This window comes from Dromiciops gliroides, chromosome 3 (assembly GCF_019393635.1).
Source record: "Dromiciops gliroides isolate mDroGli1 chromosome 3, mDroGli1.pri, whole genome shotgun sequence".
NCBI lineage: Eukaryota > Metazoa > Chordata > Mammalia > Microbiotheria > Microbiotheriidae > Dromiciops > Dromiciops gliroides.
In genome coordinates this window covers 661,778,944-661,798,801 of record NC_057863.1, presented here as the reverse complement: position 1 = coordinate 661,798,801, position 19,858 = coordinate 661,778,944, and the positions used below count along the sequence as shown (strand labels likewise).

The 19,858-nt window shown below is 43.1% G+C and overlaps 1 protein-coding gene across 5 annotated transcripts; it reads left to right on the top strand.

Annotated features, from left to right (window-relative positions):
- The first annotated feature begins 331 nt into the window (after positions 1 to 331).
- On the top strand, positions 332 to 19,040 carry LOC122747019 (zinc finger protein 883-like). Of its 5 annotated transcripts, XM_043993218.1 has the most exons (6): positions 332 to 509; positions 5,204 to 5,497; positions 6,690 to 6,778; positions 9,488 to 9,614; positions 10,221 to 10,316; positions 15,007 to 19,040. In XM_043993218.1, exons 2-6 carry the CDS (start codon positions 5,377 to 5,379, stop codon positions 16,677 to 16,679), a joined length of 2,106 nt encoding a protein of 701 aa, XP_043849153.1. In that variant the 5' UTR covers positions 332 to 509; positions 5,204 to 5,376; the 3' UTR covers positions 16,680 to 19,040. The 5 variants fall into 5 exon arrangements, with proteins under 5 accessions (XP_043849153.1, XP_043849155.1, XP_043849157.1 ...); XM_043993220.1 differs by lacking the exon at positions 5,204 to 5,497; XM_043993222.1 differs by lacking the exon at positions 5,204 to 5,497 and having other exon boundaries at positions 9,465 to 9,614.
- The last annotated feature ends 818 nt before the right edge of the window (positions 19,041 to 19,858 follow it).

The window sequence follows — 19,858 nt, the reverse complement described above, 5'->3', positions numbered from 1 at the left end:
AACAGATTCCAGAATTTGCAATAAGGTCCAGCCAGCAGGTCTGCCCTGAGGAGCCTACCTGAGTACAGGTGCTGGCAACCCTGACCAGAAATCCAAGTCATTTTGGTGACAGACCCATCCCCAGAAAGCAGAGGGAATTGTTGGGTCATCTCCCCTCCTTCCATCTCTGAGCCTGGCTCTAGTCAACGGGATTGGCATTGCTTATTCCTTCACCCCCACCCACTCCTGGACTCTGGAATCCCCTTTCATTGTCTTCCCCTTCTCAGCCTGGGCTTTCCTCTCCAATCCCCTTCCTAAGGGGAGTTTAGACTGGGAGGGGCTTGGGGCTGGAGCGGCCCATGGACACGCCTCCCAGGTTGTAGGAGGCGGAGCCAAGATGGCGGAGAGGAACCCGGAAGTTGCCTGAGCTCCCCGAAATCTCCCTTGGAAATTACCTTAAATTAAACCTACAGAAGGATGGAGTGAAACGATCTTCTGGCTTAAGACAACCCGGAAGGTCTTCAGGAAAGGTCTGTCTCACGTGGGTCAAAGGGCGAGAGGGAGGACGACAGATAAAAGTGCCGCTGGTGAAGCCGTGACAGGGAAGAGGAATCGGTCCTGAGCCCAAAAAGTCCTCTTGGAAGAGCTGGACAAGGAGCTGACCCCCCGCCGAGTCAGGCAGGAGGACACGTGGGTAGAGATGCTGCCCAGGGGTTCAGGAAGCTCCCCCTCTTGTCTTCATCCATAACAAACAGGGGGCCCCTTCCCTTCAGCCTTCCCTGGGCAGCGGGTGGGAGTCTGACTTTAGAACCTTAGAAATGCTAATGACGCCCCCAGGATCTCTCCTGCCCCAGTCCCCTCCCCTTCTCCCCCTCCCATTTGGGAGTCTTCCTTTGTTTCTCCTGAATGGCCCCTTGATCAGTTTCTGAAACTGTAGCTCTGCCAAGTTCCAGCCTGTCAATTGCAGGAGATTCTAAGACTAAGACAGCCCTAGTCCTGGGAGTTCACTCTCTAATGGGAGGATAAGGGGGTTGCCACATAATTTACGAATATTGGGGAGATCACGGCGGGGGGCGGTGCCGGAGTGCCCCGACTCCTGGGAGGTGATGCCAGCTCCCTGAATGTCTGAGCTAGCCTGGGTTTTGGCAACATCCCAGGCCCAGGGGAAGGTGCCCCTGACAGCCTGGGTCTGAGGAAGGTCTGGGAGCCTGACTTCCTGAGTCTGACTCTCTATTGACAACAGGTACACAATTCTTCAGATCAAGCCTGTAGAGAGGATACAGGTGGAAGGTAGTCTCTGAGAGGAGGAAGCACCAGCAGCTGGGGAGGGAGGAAGAAAACCAGGGCAGGCCTGCAGAAGGGGGGATCTGAGAACCATCCTGAAGGAAGCTAAGGCAGAGGGGGAGGGGAGAGCCCCCAAGCAGGAGGGAGCAGAGCTTGGGGGTTGTTTTCTGTTTGCGGGAGGGAGGGAAAGGCTGGTGAGTGTAATACATGCCTGGAAGGGAGAAGAGTAGGAGAAGAATGCAGGGATCTGCAGCAAACCCGTGTTCAATCCTATGGTCTAGTTTTCCCAATTTCTGGAATTGAGGGTTGCATTGGATGTTATAACATCCCAGTTATACAGGGCGTGGGGTACTTCAAGGACTTTGTTTCTGTGACAGAAGCCATATTATTACAGAGGAGTCTCAAGTTCACTTGCCCAGCATGAACATAACAAGGTCTTGGTGGAATTTGAACTCAGGTCATCCCTTCAAGGAGGCAGCTGGGTGGTGGCAGGGGGGATGGAGCACCTGGGCTACAGTGTGTGAGACTTGTCTTCCTGAGTGCAAATGTGGCCTCAGACACTTACTGACTGTGTGATCGATCCTAAGCAAGTCACCTAACCCTGTTTGCCTCAGTTTCCTCAAATGTAAAACAAACTGGAGGAGGAAATGGCAAACCAGCCTCATAGCTTTGCCAGGAAACTCCCAAATGGGGTCAGGAAGAGTCGTTCCTGACTGAAAATGAGCAACATCTTTCAGCTCTCAGTCCACTCAGCTAATATAAAAAACATGCAATGCCCAGAAAGCCCCATCTTAAAAACAAAACAAAACAAAACCCTTTTCCTATCCCTTTCATCCTTAAGCAATCCCCTGTCCTCCTTTTCACTGGTGATTTCCCAGAAAAGACTCCCTGTGTGGGGTGGTCCCTCCCTTTCCCACCCCCTGCTCCCTTCTCCACCTCTTGGAAATCAGAGTTCCTTCAGTCAGCTACAAGCAGTGGTCCCATTGCTAAAGATTGTTAATATGAATGTGATATGGTGGGAAAATGGGGTACGGGTTGGGGTTCTTAGGAATTCCTCTTTAAAGAATTACACCCTCTTGCACACAAAACTTAGTTAGAACAAGGTGATAGTTTATTTAGGACCAAGGGAAGGGAAGGGTGGGGGGAGGGAAACCATGAAAGAAATCCTTGGACTTTTCATGGGGAGATTTGGCATAAAGCACATGGCTCAGAGGTACCAAATCTCCTCGAACAGGAGACCAGAAAGTACTGTATGGAGCAAACTGCCTCAGTTTACCCAAATAACTCGAGGAGACCACCAAGTCAAGCAGAGACAGGTTTATTACATCCTCATGAGGACGGGCAAAACCCAATTACACATTGAAGTCTTGCAAAGATGGGCCCAATCCTCTAGGTTTTTATAGTAATCCTGAAAAGGACTGTCCCCACGTACACCTAGGGTGGATGAGCTCACAACCTAACATCCAATCCTGTCTCATCCAAGGTGCGTGTTCAGCTCGTGATCAATGTATGGAGACATGCATACGTGTTCCAGGAGCAAGGGGGAAAAGGGGAGGGGGAACAAGGTCAAACCAAAGGAAAAGGAAACAGGGGAGTGAGAGTCAGATGTTTCAAAACTCACAGTTCCCACTGACTCCCCTCTCCAGGCCCCTGTCTCTAAAGATAAGGATGACAGGGTTAAAATTTATCTTCGGCTATGTTGGGAAGTCAAAGAAATAATTGGCAATTAAACTTAAAGGAGACAGTGAGAATTTGACAAGCAATAAACTTCTAAACTAACTATATTGGGTCAGGGCTGGGTACCTTCCAGACCCCATCCTCAGAGTTTGATCTGACTCAAATCCATAATCATATCATACAGTACTTTTATAGAGGACTGATGGGGGTGGACCATCTGCCTGTGAAAAGTTCCTTTAGTGAGAGAGGACCATCCCCCACTGGTGGTAGCTGGGGGAATTGGGTGAGGAGTGGAGGACCATCCCCCACAGGTAGTGACTAAAGGAATTGGGTGAGGGGTGGCTACAGATCCCTCTTCAGGACACAAAGGCCGCAGCCACACCCAAATTTATCTCCCCAGGGTAAGGGAGACCAGAATGAAGGGTAGGAATCCGCAGCTAGCTCTGTCCCATTTGGTTCAGCTTATCTCTCTAGGGTGTTATCTGTCCTCTAGTTTAGTTTCTCAAGGAGAAGATTCCTTGGTGTGCCCCAGAGAACTTCTGGGGTGCTCTGCACCCCATGACAAATGTATGGATCACCTGGGCTTGATGGAGGTGCCTTATTATCCAAAAGTATTTTCTGAAACCCTGAATTAATAGAAGCACAATGTCCTTCAACTGAGCTCCAAACTGAGCCCAGATAGCTAGCAGATAACTCCCTATCTTATGGGGAAGTCTGGGCATTTGCATCCTTGCCAAACTCCTTTTTGGAATCCTGCCATCTTATCCTGGTGGTTCTATATTTCCTCCATACTTGTCATAAATGAAATTGTTTTGTTGTTTTTTTTGCCGGGCAATGAGGGTTAAGTGACTTGTCCAGGGTCACACAGCTAGTTAAGTGTCAAGTGTCTGAGACTGGATTTGAACTCAGGTCCTTTCAGGGCCACTGAAATTGTTAAAACTGGTTTTTTTTCCATCCATGCTTTTGGGTTGATTTGTATTATGCTAATGAGACTGACAACACCCTGTAACCAGTGAACAGAAAGAGAGGGAGTCTTTGGGCTCCTTTGGATGGGGTCTCTGCATGAATCATCCTTGTTTCTTCTTGGGACAAATAAATTGGTACTATGCTTTTCCTGTCTGTCTCTGATCTGTTTTCTGTAGGAGACATTATGTTCTCTGATCTGTTTGGGTTTTTTTCCCATAGAATGACAGGTTTGGAAACAAATGGTAGGAGATGTTGTAAAATTAATTTATCTGGTAATTTTTTGGTAGGAGACAGGCAAATAAACTATCTTTAATTTTTGACAAGACCCAGTCCCTTTCATTGGCTTTTTACTGACTTCTCTATAACAATGGTTCTTGTCAGCCATCCCCACCTGATGGATAAACACTTGTCCTTGGAGATGGTCACCAGTCCTGGTTCTCCTGCCTGTTGGACTGATCAGGTCAGATTTGAACTCAGGTCCTCCTGAAAGCAGGGCCAGTGCTTTATCCACTGTGCCACCTAGCAGCCCTGAAAGTATTGTTTCTTTTTCTTTTTTTTTTAATTTTAAAAATTCTCCAATATTTTATTTTAAAGATATTTTAACAATTTTCTTTGCCACAGTACAAGATCATCTTTAACATTTCCAGAAGGAATGCTCTTTATGCATTTGTGGGCAGCTAGGTGGCACAGTGGATAGAGCCCTGGCACCCTGGAGTCAGGAGGACCTGAGTTCAAATTCAGCCACAGACACTTCACACTTACTAGCTGTGTGACCTTAGGCAAGTCACTTAACCCCAATTGCCTCACTAAATTTTTTTAAAATCTCATCTGTGAATCCTGAAACTACTGTTTCTTAATGAGACACAGGGGGTGTGTGACAATATTATGACCAGGGGTCCCTGCTGAGAGAGCATGGGTGGCCAGAAGTTACCTCACATCAACTTGAGACCACCACCAACCAATCAGCTGGAAGCCGACCCTTTTGTCAGTTGGTGGTTGGAACCTTGTGGTGGCAGGAGGAGACCCTTCCCTGGACCTGAGCTCTCTCTGCCTTCTCAGAGCCAGCTCTGCACACGCAGGTGCCAGTTAGGTCTGAACAAGGGCCTGTGGTCTTTCAAGTCTAATGTGGGTCCTTGCCTGCCACCCCCCCCCCCAGTTTTTTGGGGAAACTACCTAAGATTTATAGTTTAGGCTTTTAAGTGTTTATTAAAGCGTATTCGAAGTTAGTGAAGAGAGGGAGGGTGAGAACAGATCTCTTCTGGAATGGAAAACCTCAGCTTAGATCTTTGTGTGGTAGACGGAGAAAACCTCCCCTTTACCTAGCAGCCCCCACTTCCAGAGAGAACTCGTGAAGTTCTGCCACCACAAGATGCTTCCCAAAGGAAAAGGGCCAATCCAAGGACTCAGCCTCACCATCCTACTGCGTCTCCCTCCTGGAAAGGACCCGTCCTTCAAGCTGATGGGTTGAGGATGGTCCCCTGTCGATGTCCACAGCCTCTGAGAACAACACCCCACTTGGCCAGCCAGGCGTGGTCTCGATTTAATCACCTTTGTCAGTCTCTCAGTCTCACCCAATTCAATCAATCTTCAGGTGGGCTCCCCCCCTGCCAAATCCCATTATTTTATCATAGGCCCCTCCCCGCATCCTGCTTCTGATGGCTGTCCTTTCCTTGGGGCCTCATCTTCCCACTCTGTTGTTGTTTGTCCTTCTGACACGTGTCCTGACTAGCAGTGAATTGTATTTAAGTGAGGGAGAGCTAATCAAGGTCACCACAGTGGCAAGCTGTCAGCATGACTGGAGATGGCCCTGCGTGTTTTAAGGCCATGAGGGTTAAGGGTCTTGCCCAGGGTCGCACACCTAGTAAGTGTCTGAGGTGAGATTTGACCTCAGGTGCTCCTGACTCCAGGGCCCATGCTCTCTCCACCAAGGACCTAGCTCCCCATTCTGACCTCTTGGTCAATGTCCTTTCAGCTGGCCTAGAGCAACCTTCCCTCCAATCCTGGCTCTGGGGCTGTCCCTTGCTACTTTTAAAGGCAGTATGAGAAAATACTGGGTTTTAGGACAGGCAGAGGCCCCCCTGTTGAGGGGATTATATTAAGAGTGATTGAATTGATTTTGCTGATTGACTCACTTCAAGCTGACTTGATTGAAACCACACCTGCCTGAGAACCTGGCCCTCAGAGGGAGGGTTCTCTGACCTAGGCCTGATCTGCTCATGGACTGTCCTCAAGTCCAGTGAACCAATGGATTTGGGTGATGCTAGCCAATTAGCTTGGAGTGGTGTGTAGGGGCCCCCCCTCTCACCTGGATCCAGAGGGAGCTTCAGTTCTCAGGGACACAGGAACTTCCTTTTTGGCCTGAGACTCTGAGGTGGTGAGAGCACTTTGTTCTGACTCTTCTATCCTAGGTATGTAGGGCTTCCTGAACTTTCTGAACTCCATGTGTTCTCTCTTTACTAATATCTAATATACTTTAATACATGCTTAATGCCCCCAAACTGGTGCTAAAGCTTCTAACTTATAAGTAACAAACATATATATTAGAAACCCCAGTTTAAGAGGGTGGCAAGTCCTCTTCTGTTCAGACCAAGTTCAGTTCCAAGCCTGACCCTGACCCTCCCTGCTGTCCTCCTGTTCTGGTTAGAGTCTCTCCCCTGAGGGGAGGGCCTTTCTAAGTGCTCTGAGACTTCAAGCTCTGTAATTCCAGGTAGGCCAGTGTCCACCCTAGGAAGAAAAGGCAAGGACAATGTTGCCCCAAGTCTGAGACCCTTCTCCCTCCCCAGGCCAGTTTGCAGACACTCAGAGTGTATTCCAAGGAGAGAGCCTGGAACCAGAGAGGATGGCCCCAGGGACCCAGACACCCTCATCCCAGGTGAGTGCGGCCCATCCCCAGACCTGACCAGCATCAGCAAAGGTGGAATCCAGCAGAGCCAAGGAAGCTTTATCCTGTTACATGTACATTGTCCTCTGCAGGGCTGTCAGCAGAGCAGACATTGTCCTCCTGGTTCTGCTCATTTCCTTCTGCCTCAGGCCACCCCAGTCTTCCCTGCTCTCTCTGAATCCCTCTCATTTGTCTTTGTTAGGTCAAGTCAATGAGCATTTAGACAGTGGCTCCTCTGTGCCAAGCACTGTGCCAACCTACTAGGCATGCAAAGGAAGGTTTAAACCATAACAGGCCCTGCCCTCAAGGGGCTCAGAGTCTCCTTGGGAGATAACATGGCAGCAGCTGGGTCCACACAAGGTCTCTACAGTATGAATGGGAGGCTCCCTCAGAGGGAAGGCCCAAGCAGTGTCAGGGACCAGGAAAAGCTCATTTTCAGAAGGTGAGGATTTTGCTGAGATGTGAAGAAAGCCAATGTGGGGCAGACTGGTGGCCTGGATCTGGGTCTAGCTCACCCAAGGGTTTGGAGGCAATAGAAAATCATTCATTTCTTTGTACCTAAGTCCATTCCTCCCCCCCCCCATTTTTTAAGGATATACCCAGGGGGAAGGATCACAGGGAATGCTTTCTGCTTGTCCCTCATTGTGTCACCCTGGGTAGGAGAAGACCCGGTCTTTTGTATGTTTACAACCAAAAGCAGTGTGCAAAGCAGCCGTGAGGGAAACAAAGGGGAAGCTGAGGGAAACAAAGGGGAAGCAGTGCCTGGGTGGCATAACCCATCCTTATCAGTACATCACCTTTGTTCCTTGCAGACCAGGGTCTTTGTGCTCAGCCACACCACATTCCTGAGAGGGCAGAGGGGCTTTTCCCTTGGCAAAGTTTAATGATCCCTTAGGGTTTGGGATCCCTCCTCCCAGGACACCAGGAGGCCCAGGTGAGGAGGGTGGTCAGTGCAAACATGAGAGACGGCTATTGGAAAGGCACAGAGTCAGGCTGTGGAGAGTCTTGGTCAAGGCTCAGCCAGGAGGCCTGTGTCGCTGGGTCAGGGAGAAGAAGAGGACTGAGGTGCAAGAAGCCTGGATAGGGATATTTGGAGTCTGCTATGTGTTGGAGGCATAGAAACATCTCCCGGGATCCTGTTGGGAGATTTGTTAGGGTCCTTGGTAGGGACAACCAGAATAAGGGAGTAAAAGTTACAGGCAAACCATAAACTGAGAATTATTTATTTATTCTTTCAAGAGAGTGACAGCCTCCCAGAGTGGGTGATGGACATGTGTGTTTCAGAGTTCCACAGAGGATGTAGACAGTCTCCCCATCTCAGCTATATGACCTAACAAGAAAAAAAGGGAAAGGAATGGCTTCAGAAGAATAGAACCTCTAAAAAAGGTCCATCCTTTCATTCTACTAGAAATGGAAGAGCATCAAAAACCAACTGCATTGGCCAAATTCAGGTTCTGCATGTAGCAGATTGGACAAATAGACAAACCTCCCCAAGTATCAGAGGACTTGCAGATGTAGCTGCTCTCTTTTCTGTGATTCATCATTCTGCTTCTTAACTGTTTGTCTAGACTCTTGGTCCTAAATGTTCTAATGTTTTAGGGGTAAGTGGAGAGAATTTCTTTTTCATAAATAGTTAATATATGCATTAGCTCAATCTCCAACCGCAATCAAGAAAAAAAAAATATATATATATATATAAAAATGTATTTTTTTTATAAATGAGTGAGTTCTCCTTTCCTCATCATAGGTTCTCTTATTTCTATATAAGTAATTTTTTTTTATTTTTTGCAAGGCAGTGTGGGTTAAGTGACTTGCCCAGGGTCACACAGCTAGTAAGTGTTAAGTGTCTGAGGCCGGATTTGAACTCAGGTCCTCCTGAATTCAGGGCCCGTGCTTTATCCACTGTGTCACCTAGCTGCCCCCCTTATATAACTAAATATTAACATGAATGAATATATTCCATAAACTAGTGAAAACAATCATAAAGCAAAGAAATAAGACTTATTTTGGTTATAACATATCATACTCCATGTTACCCCAATCCCTCATTATTACAGTATGTAACTTTTCTTCACTTTTCTGTAAACAGATTCTCATAACTCTCACTTCAGGGCACATTGTCAGCAATATTACTTAGAAATGCTCTTCTTGCTATTATCCAAGTACGACTTTATTTCAGCCTTTTTTAGGAAATTAACCAGGTGGTTTTTTTTTTTTGCTCTTCTCATTGATGACTAATAATGTTATTCCCCCCAGAGTACAGAATATTGGCCAACTTGTCACAAAATCTTTATAAATGTCTTTAATATCCCTGATGACGTGTAAAATTCCCTTCCAGTGAGGCTGGATTTCATATCACCTTGCTTTCTTCTCCACAGACTCTCATACCTCACTCTGAGAGCACATCCCTTCTCCCTGAGCCTATGGGGAGAAACAGTTCACAATGAGACCTTACTCTTTTTATTGAACATTTAGTATTCCATCATGATTCTCAGTTCAGATATAAATGTTTTTCTCCACATTCCATTGGGCTCTTATTAGACATGGTGTCAAGTGTTCTCTCTGACTCTCATCAAGATTAAAGGAGCTTTGGGGCCCTCCCTTCTGTGCTTCAGTTTCTTCTCTGTGTCGATGAGGGTTGGACTAGATGAATTGTGAATTCTTGTTCTCTTGTAAGTGATGGGACTTTTGATGACTCAGGAGTTGGTGACCTTCAAGGATGTGGCTGTGGATTTCACCCAGGAGGAGTGGTGCCTCTTGGACCATTCTCAGAGAGAGCTGTACAAGGAGGTCATGCTGGAGAATGTCCAGACCCTGCTCTCTGTGGGTAAGGACCTTTGCCCCTGGTGACTGTGAGCTACTCACATGGCAGCTCCCTGCTCCTCATCCTGCCAGGCCTAGCAAGTTTGTCCTGATTCTTCCCTCTTTGTTCCCTCAAATTCCAGTCCAGATGTTGGGAAAGGAAGATAATGGAATAGCCATTTACGTATACCTGCTTTATATCCAGCCCTGGGCAAAGTGTTTTAGAATTACCCTCATTTGGTCTCCACAATATCCCTACGGTTTTTCTAGTATTATTATGCCCATTTCACAGTTGAGAGAAGTGAGGCAAACAGAGCTTACATAGCTTGCCCAGGGTTTGACCTGGTTTTTCTGACAGCAGGCACAGGGCTTTTACCCCTGCACTACCAGCAGCCTCTAATTTCTAGGTAATGGAAGCTAGTCATTGTGCCTGTTGTCCTTCTAGGAAAGAGGGGAATAAAGGTGGAGTTTTCTGATTCCCAGTGGGCTGGGCGATGTCAGTCTGCCTCCAGAGATCCCAACGATCCATACCCTGGGAACCATCCTGTCATCTTTGCTTGCATGTCTCCTTTCCCTCAAGAGGAGTAAATTGTATCTTTCTCTTCATTCTTTCCTTACTCTGTATTCTCAGGATTTCCAGTTTCTAGAGAAGATTTGCCTCCCCCTTTCCAGGAAGGGGAAACACCAGGGATGGTAGAAGAAAAAGGTGCAAGGAGCTCCTGTCCAGGTGAGTGACATAAAAGCAGGTGTTTGAGGGCTGCTCTCATAAGAGGTCTCTGAGTGTTGTGGTGCAGGGAGTGCTAGACTTGTGGGCAGGAAGGTCTGATGTGGAAGTGGGTTTTAGACCCATTTCAGCAGTGGGATCCTGGGCAAAGAACTGATCCTCTCAGCCCCACTTTCCTCATCTATAATACAGGGGACTTGCCTTTCTGTTCCCCTGTAGTGATAAAACAGAACATTTATTAAGCCCAGACCATGTTCCAGACACTGCTAAGCACCTCATCAGGAAGACAAAGAATGGCAAGAGATAGGCTTTGCTCTGAAGGAGTTCAGTCTAATGGGGAAGACACCTTGTAAACAACTATCTACAAAACCAATATATTCAGGATGAATTGGAGATAATCAAGAGAGGGGAGGCCCTATGGGTAGGAAAGACTGGGGAAGACTTACTCTAAAAGGAGGAATTCTATGTGGCGCTTCAGGGAAGCCAGAGCAAGCTTGAGGGGCATCCAGAGAGAACTTGTAGTCAGGAGATGCTGCTGGTCAAGAAACAAAGAAACCTGTGTCACTGATGATTACACATGTGGAGGGAAAGTAAGGAGTAAAAAGAGTGGGTAGGTAAGAGAGGGGCTGATGATAAAGGGCCTTAAGAGCCAAGCAAAGGATTTTGTATTTGATCCTGGTAATAGGATGTTTTATCGAGTGAGCAGTGACATGATTGGAAGTGTCCTGTAGTAGATGAATTTGATAGTTGGGTGGGGGATTAGAATGAGAGACTTGAAGCAGTGGTACCGACCAAATGTTTTTTTGTAATAACATCATTTTGTGCCTAATCATGATGGTTGGAAATCACTGCACAATGAAATATATTAATGCCTCAAACAAGCATCAACTTGTTGTTCCATGGGAAAAATATATGGCAAACATACCATGGCAATTCTTTACTCCATAAGGTGCCATTAAATCATTTTTTAATTTATTTTTAATTATTTAGAATTTAATTTTCCCCAAATTACATGTAAAAACAAATATTAACATCAATTTTTAAGCTTTGTGTTCCAACTTCTCTTCCTCCCTCTATCCCCACTCCCCCTTAAGAATGCAAGCAATTCAATAAAAGTTATACATGTGTAGTCATGTAAAACATTTCCACATTAGTCAAGTTGTGAAAGAAAACAGACAAAAACAACTTTAGAAAAAGCAACTAACAAAAATTATGCTTCAATCTGGGTTCAGATACCATCAGTTCTTTCTCTGTAGAGTTCTTCAGAATTGTCTTGGATCATTGTATTGTTGGAAAAATCTAAGTCATTCACAGAAGATCTTCTTACAATATTTCTGTAATTTTGTATACAGTACAGTTCACTTTGCATCAGCTCATGTAAGTGTTTCCAGGTTTTTCTGATAGAATCCTGTTCATCTTTTTTATTTTCTTAATAGTAAACTACATTTATATAGTACTTTAAAGAGAGATTTCCTTACAATAAACCCACTAGGTTGATTATTGCAAAAGCAATACTAGATAACATTTATACAGTACCTCATAACTGAGAAAGAATTTTCTTCACAATAGCCCAGCAAAGTACCATGTTTTAACATCATCATCATCTTACTTGGCTCTTGTCTCCTGCTTCAGATTTTTTTCACAGTTACTATTGCTGTTTCCCTCCATCATATTCCCTCTCCATGCATTTACTCTATTTTCTATTATTCTACCCCATCCCTTCTCAAAAGTGTTTTACTTCTGACTGCCCCCACCCCAATCTGTCCTCCCTTCTTTCACCCATCCCCTCTTATCCCCTTCCCCTCCTACTTTCCTTTAGGGTAAGATAGATGATTATACTCAATTGAGTGTGTATGTTATCCCCTCTTTGAGCCAATTCTGATGAGAGTAAGGCTCACTCACTCCCCAGCCCCTCCCCCATCTTCCCCTCCCTTCCATCAGCTTTTTCTTGTTTCTTTTATGTGAGATACTTTAACCAATTCCTCCTCTCCCTTTCCCTTCTGTCTCAGTGCATTCCTCTGACCCCTTAAGATATCCCTTCATATTCAGCTCAAACCTGTGCCTTCTGTCTAAATATGCTCCATTCAGTTGCCTGTATAATGAGAAAATTCTTATGAGTTACAAGTATCATCTTTCCATGTAGGAAAGTAAATAGTTAACCTTCTAATATCACTTATGATTTCTTTTTCCTCTTTACCTTTTTATGCTTCTCTAAGGTCTTGTATTTGAAAGTCAAATTTTCTATTCAGCTCAGGTCTTTTTATCACAAATGCCTGTAAGTTCTCTCATTGAATTCCCAGTCCTTTGCTTTTCTTTAGAAAAGTTTTTTTAAAGTCCCCTACTTCATTGAATATCCATCTTTTCCCCTCAAAGCTTATGCTTAAGGGGCAGGTAGGTGGTGCAGTGGATAGAGCACTGGCCCTGGATTCAGGAGGACTTGAGTTCAAATTTGACCTCAGACACTTGACACTTACTAGCTGTGTGACCCTGGGCAAGTCACTTAACCCCAATTGCCTCACCAAAAAAAAAAAAAAGATTATGCTTAATTTTGCTGGGTAGTACATCCTTGTTTGCAATCCCAGTTCTATTGTATTCCAGAATATCATATTCCAAGCCCTCTGACCATTTAATGTTGAAGCTGCCAGGTCCTTTGTAATTCTGATTGATCCTTGATATTTAAATTGTTTCTGAAGGCTTGCAGTATTTTCTCCTTTTCTTGCTAATTTTGGAGTTTGACTACAATATTCCTTGGCATTTTCCTTTTGGGATGTGGTTTAGGAGGTAATCAGTGGATTCTTTCAATGAATAAATTTTCTTTGGTAATGGCTAGGCTCTTTTCTTGGTCATGTTCCTCAGGTAGTCTCATTATTCTTCGGTTGTCCCTCCTGGATATATTCCCGGGCTATTGTTTTTCTGAAAAGGTATTTTATATTTTCTACTTTTATATTTTTTTCATTCTGTTTTATTTCTTCCTATTGTCTCATTTAGTCATTAGCTTTCGTATGTCCAATTCTGATTCTTAGGGAATTATTTTCCCCAGTCAGCTTTTACACCTTCTTTTCCATTTGTCCTACTGTATTTTCCAAGGCATTATTTTCTTTTTCCAAGCTATTGACTTTCTCTTGAATAACTCATTTCTTTTCCCAATTTTTCTTCTATATCTCTTACTTAATTTATAAAAACTTTTTGTGCTCTAAGAGGGCTTTTTGGTGTCATGGCCTATTCTTTTTCCCCTTTAAGGCTTCACATGCAGGTGTTTTATCACTGTTGTGCTCCTGAGTTTCTGTTTTGATCTTCCCTGTCACTACAGTGACCAATGTGGAAATGTATATACATGGTTCCACATGTATAAGTTCTATCAGATTGATTGCCATCTTCTGGAGGGGGAAGGAAAAAGAGGGTTGGAGAAAAAATTGGAAGCTCAAAATTGTATGGGAAATACATTTTGAAAAGTACCTTTACATGTAATTGGAAAAAAGAAAATACTATTTACAAAATAAAATAAGCCATCTTGCAGGTGTTTCCAAAGATTGACTTTGCTTATTTTAAATTGAAAATTCTCCATTTTGACTGAGGAAATAGAATATGAATGAGTTTCCATTGTGCCATTAGAGAAAAGAACATATTTAGGTGTTATCTGTCTTTCTATTAATACATAATTGTTGATACTGTGTACAATGTTCTTCTGGTTCTTCTTATCTCACTCATCAGTTCATGCAAGTCCTTCCAGGTTTCTCTGAACTCTTCCTGCTCATGGTTTCTTATAGCACAATAGAATTCCATTACATTCATATACCACAACTTGTTCAACCATTCCCCAATTGATGGGCAACCCCTCAATTTCCAATTCCTTGTCACTGCAAAAAGAACAACTATAAATATTTTTGTACATGTGGGTCCTTTTCCCTTTTTTATGATCTCTTTGGGAAAAAGACCCAAGAGTGGTATTGCTGGGTAAAAGGGTATGCATAGTTTTGTAGCCCTTTGAGCATAATTCTGGATCGCTCTCCAGAATGGTTGGATCAGTTCACAGCTCCACCAACAATGCATTAGTGTTCCAATTTTCCTACAGCTTCTCCAACATTTATTATTTTCCTTTTTTGTCATTTTAGCCAATCTGATAGGTGTCAGGTGGTACCTCAGAGTTGTTTTAATCTGCATTTCTCTAATCAATGGTGATTTAGAGCATTTTTTCATATGGGAACATTGTACACAGCATCATCAACATTGTGTGTTGATCTACTGTGATGGACTAGATTCTTCTCACCAATACAATGGTACAGAAGAGTTCCAGGGGACCCATGATGGAGGAGGATCTCCAAATCCAGAAAAAAAAAAAAAAAGAATTGTGGAATCGAGATGCTGATTGAACCATACGATTTGATTTCTTTTGTTTTTGGTGCTGTTGTTTTTCTATTTTGAGGTTTTTCCTCATTGCTCTGATGCTTCTCTTATAACGTGACTAATACAGAAATATGTTTAATGTTATTATGTATATATATATATAACCTATATCAGATTACCTGCTGTCTAGGGGAGGGGGGGGAAGGAAGGGGAAGGCGGGAGAAAAATCTGAAATTGGAAAGCTTGTATAAACAAATGTTGAGAACGATTTTTTACATGTAACTGGAAAAAAATATTAAAAAAATTAAAAATAAAAATATTTTTTAAAATCCATAATTGTTTTCTTCAGGTGCAGAGACCAGGTTTGAAGTGAAGGAGATGACTACAAAGGTGGACATTGTTGTGGAAGAATGTTTCTATCAGAGATTTCAGAGTAAAAATGGTGCCTGTGACTTCAATTTGAGAGAAATCTGTGGCTCTAATACCAAAGTGGATAAAAATACTAAGAGTATCTGTAAGTTTGGTGAAATTGGAGAGGCCTTCACACAGTCTTCAGTCTTAAATAACAGGAAGAGAAGGACTTCACGGAATGAATATGTTCAGGACAGTGAAGATAATAAATGGTTTCCTAAACAACTAAAGCCTTTTAAGGCTCATGAGAAGTCTCTACAAATGCAAATGGATCAAGGCAATCATCTGGAAATGGCCTTGAATTTAAATTCTGATCTCATTAGACATCAGAGAAGTGATACTGGAGAAATGCTTTATGTAGCTGACAAACATGGGAAGGCCTTCAGTTGGAACTCTAAGCTCATTACTCTTCAGAAAATTCACAGTAGAAAGGAGGCTGTTGAATACAATGAATGTAAAGCAACCTCCTCCCTTCACTCATCTCTTCCTTGCCATGCTGGATTTGACCATGGAATGAAAAGATATGCATGTCATCATTGTGGAAAGGTCTTTGCTTCAAACTCAGCTCTTATTAGTCATCAGAACATTCACACTGGACAAAAGTTTTATGAATGTAATGAGTGTGGAAAGACTTTTACACGAGAATGGCATCTTGTTGTACATCAGAGAATCCACACTGGAGAGAAGCCATATGGATGTAATCAGTGTGGAAAGGCTTTCACACTGAGCTGTAGTCTTGCTAACCATCAGAGACTCCACACTGGAGAGAAACCTTATGAATGTATTCCGTGTGGAAAAGCTTTCTCAACGAGGTCCAGTCTTGCTAAGCATGAGAGAATCCACACTGGAAACAAACCTTATGAATGTAATTATTGTGGAAAGATTTTCCTAGGGAGTTGGGGTCTTGAAAAACATAAGAGAATCCACACTGGAGAGAAACCTTATGCGTGTAATCAGTGTGGAAAGGCTTTTGCACAGATTTCCGGTCTTTCTAAGCATCAGAAAGTTCACATTGGAGAGAAACCTTATGAATGTAATCAGTGTGGTAAGGCTTTCACAATGAGGTCCACTCTTGTTGCACATCAGAGAATCCACACTGGAGAGAAACCTTTTGAATGTAATGACTGTGGGAAGGCTTTCACAGAGAGGTCCACTCTTGCTAAGCATAAGAGAATCCACACTGGAGAGAAACCTTTTGAATGTAATGACTGTGGAAAGACTTTCACAGAGAGTTCTAGTCTTACTAAGCATAAGAGAACCCACACTGGAGAGAAACCTTATGAATGTGATCAGTGTGGAAGGGCTTTCACACTGAGCTCTAATCTTGCTGCACATCAGAGAATCCATGCTAGAGAGAAACCTTATGAATGTGATCATTGTGGAAAGGCTTTCACACAGAGTTCCAGTCTTGATAAGCATAAGAGAATCCACACTGGAGAGAAACCTTTTGGATGTAATCACTGTGGAAAGACTTTCAGAGAGAGTTCTAGTCTTTCTAAGCATAAGAGAATCCACACTGGAGAGAAACCATCGGAATGGAATCTGTGGAATGACTTTCACAGAGAGTTCCAGTCTTGTTGCACATCAGAGAACCTACACACTGAAAAATAACCTTGTGAATGTGATCGGTGTGGAAAGAAGTTCAGATGCAGCTCCAGTCTTGCTGTGCACATCGGGGAATCCACACTGCAAAGAAATCTTAGGAACATAATTAATGTGGTCAAACCTTCAGGCAATAATCATCTCTTACTTCCCATCTGAGAATTCCTATTATATAGTGTAAGAAAATCATGGGCTTTGCCATGAGATTGAAGCCATGAGCCTGGACTTTAAGGAGAGCTTTAAGTGGCAAGGGCAGGAATCAAAAAGAACTTAAGGGGACAAGAGTGCATGTCAAATAAGTTATACTTAAGGTGTTTCTGAATCAGTTGGTTTTTGGGGGTTTTTTGTTTTTTTGTTTTTCTTGTGTTCGTTTTTGTGGGGCAATGGGGGTTAAGTGATTTGCCTAAGATCACACAGCTAGTAAGTGTCAAGTGCCTGAGGCCAGATTTGAACTCAGCTCCTCCTGAATCCAGGGCCAGTGCTTTGATCTATTGTGCCACCTAGCTGCCCTGAGAAGTCTTACAGAAGTGATCACAAGGGTCATGCTTCCCTCTGAAAGAGGGTGATCAGTAAACAACCTTATTCATACTGGAATATTGGTGGAGGAATGTCACGATTGTGCGAAGTTCTTCCCCTAGAGTGCATACATTACTCTACTTTGGAGCAATCACACTGGAAATAAAACTGAGGGATCTAATTACCAAGGGAAGGCCTCCTGCTGCAGCACAGCCTTCATTAGACACCCCCCCCCCCAACAGAAGAGACCTCATTAAACATCCCAAATTCCATCCTGTGCATGAAACTCTATAAGTGCCATGATTTTTTCTGAAATCCTAATATTTGTCATCACTTCTCAATATTTCATGGCACTGATAGACTATCATTCCTTCTGCTGTTCCCCAGTTAGTTGGTATTCACTTTGTTTCCTTTTGTTTGCTGGCACAAAAGTCCTTGTATAAATGTTTTGTTTGGTTACTGTCATATATTAATTCCTACAATGCTTTCTTTAATCAGCTGGGTGGCACAGTGGGTGAAGTGCTGTGTTTGGAACCACAAGACCTGAATGCCAATTCAGTGTCTGGTACTTCTTAGCTCTATGTCCCTGGGCAAGTCATGTAACCTAATCTGAATTTCCCCATCTGTAGACTGGGGATAATAAGGGCATCTACCTCCTAGGGTTAAGGTGAGGGTGAAATTGAACAATGTTTGTAAAATGTTTTGCAAACATTAAATCACTAAGAAAACATTGGCTAGTTTCATGATTATTCCTTGAATCATTAGTGTCATAGTAAAGCGAGTTGGCTAAAATATGGACATTCTTTTCATTCATATTGATATTCAGAAGAGTAGAGGAAGCCATTTCTTGTCATGGATAGACACTGGGTTTACAATCAAGGAAAACTTGAATTCAAGGAGTTTGATGCTCCCTATCTCTCTAATTCTGGGCAAGGAAAACCCTCTCTGTGTTTCACTTTACTCATCTCTGAAATGAGGAGGTTGGGTTCAGTAGCTTCCATGGTCCCTTCCGACTCCAAATGTGTGTCCTCATCAAAAGTACATTCACATGTCTCTTTCCCACAGCCTCTTCCTATATTCTAGGACGGAGGCATTGAAGGCCCAAGTCTGCAATTGCACCAGACTCCTTGGAAATAAAGATCTCGAGAAACTGAAAAGAGATTATTTGTGTATTATACAAAAGTTCAGCAGAGTAGCCTTGTGTTCAATTAATCCAATAGCTCTGCTACATTCGCAGTACTTGCTAAGCACTACTAAATGTTGGAAAACTTAAGTAGTCTTTCAGAAAAGAGACATGAACCATTGTAGATATGGATCACACTGTGGACTTCTGGGTCATGCAAGTAAGAAAAATGAAAAGGAAAAACATGTTGGGGGCAGCTAGGTCACAGGATTCAGGAAGACCTGAATTCAAATCCAGCCTCAAACATTTGACACTTACTAGCCGTGTGACCCTGGGCAAGTCACTTAACCCTCATTTCCCCACAAAAGAAACAAACAAACAAGCATATTGGAGGGTTCTGGGCAAAACAGGCACATCAACTTACTTTTGAAGCTGTGAGGTTCCTCCAAATCACAAAATCTTTGATTCAGACACCACCAAAGGGCACATACCTTTCACAAAAGGAAAGGGACCCAAATGTACAAAAAAGGTGTTAGCAGCTTCTCTTGTCATATCAAAGAACCAGAAAGTAACATGTGATGTTCTACGATAAATACGGCAAAAACTGAACAAGAATTTTGGTTTGTGAATGTCATTCAATAGCACAGCATAAAATGCAGACAATATGAGTCGTGGTCTTATTGGTTTGGATCATGTGCTTATGTGTATTTTATAGTTGTCAGGACCTTAGAAAACTTCCTGTCCTTTCAGCACTCAGCTCACAGCATCGTTTTCTTGGTAAACATGGATGTCAGGTCTCTCACCATCATGGATCCAAATGACTCCAGGGTCATTTTTCATGCAGTATTTTATGTATTCTCCATGCTGCAGTTTCACTGAAACATTATAGTTAAAATTTAAATAACTTATATTTATTTAATCTAACCAATTTTGAAATTCCCTGAATATTTCTCCCCTCTTCCTAATTTGGCAAACAATTTGATCTAGGTTATACATGGGCTATGTAAACATTTCCATATTAGAGTTGTGAAAAAAAGATAAAAAGGATGCCCCCCCCAAAAGTCTGAAGAAAGTATGCTTCAATCTGCATTCTGAGTACATCAATTCTTTTTTCTTTACATCAATTCTTTATATGGATGTGGACAGCATTTTCAATCATGACTCCTTTCTACTTGTTTTGGATCATTGTGTTGCTTGAAAAGGGTTAAGTCATTCTTAGTTGATTATTACACAGTATTCTTGATACTGTGTACAATGTTTCCCGTGTTCTAGTCATTTTACTTTGTATCAGTTTGCATAAGTCTTTCCAAGTTTTTCTGAAATGTTCCTGCTCACCATTTTTTATGGCACATTTTTTATTCCATTACATTCATATGCCACATTTTGGTCAGCTATTCCCCAATTGATGGGCATGCCCTCTCTTACCAAGAAAAGGACTCCTATAAATATTTTTGCACATCTAAGTCCTTTTCCTTTTTTTATAATCTCTTTCCAATACAGACCTAATAGTGGTATTGCTGGATCAAAGGGTATGCAGACTTTTGTTGCC

Bases quoted from the DNA above. Each gene is read 5' to 3' on its own strand.
- LOC122747019 (XM_043993218.1), top strand. From the start codon at position 5,377: ATGGTCCCCTGTCGATGTCCACAGCCTCTGAGAACAACACCCCACTTG. The intron at 6,779-9,487 runs GTGAGTGCGGCC...TTGATGACTCAG, and splicing joins CCCAGACACCCTCATCCCAG to GAGTTGGTGACCTTCAAGGA. The intron at 10,317-15,006 runs GTGAGTGACATA...TGTTTTCTTCAG, and splicing joins TGCAAGGAGCTCCTGTCCAG to GTGCAGAGACCAGGTTTGAA.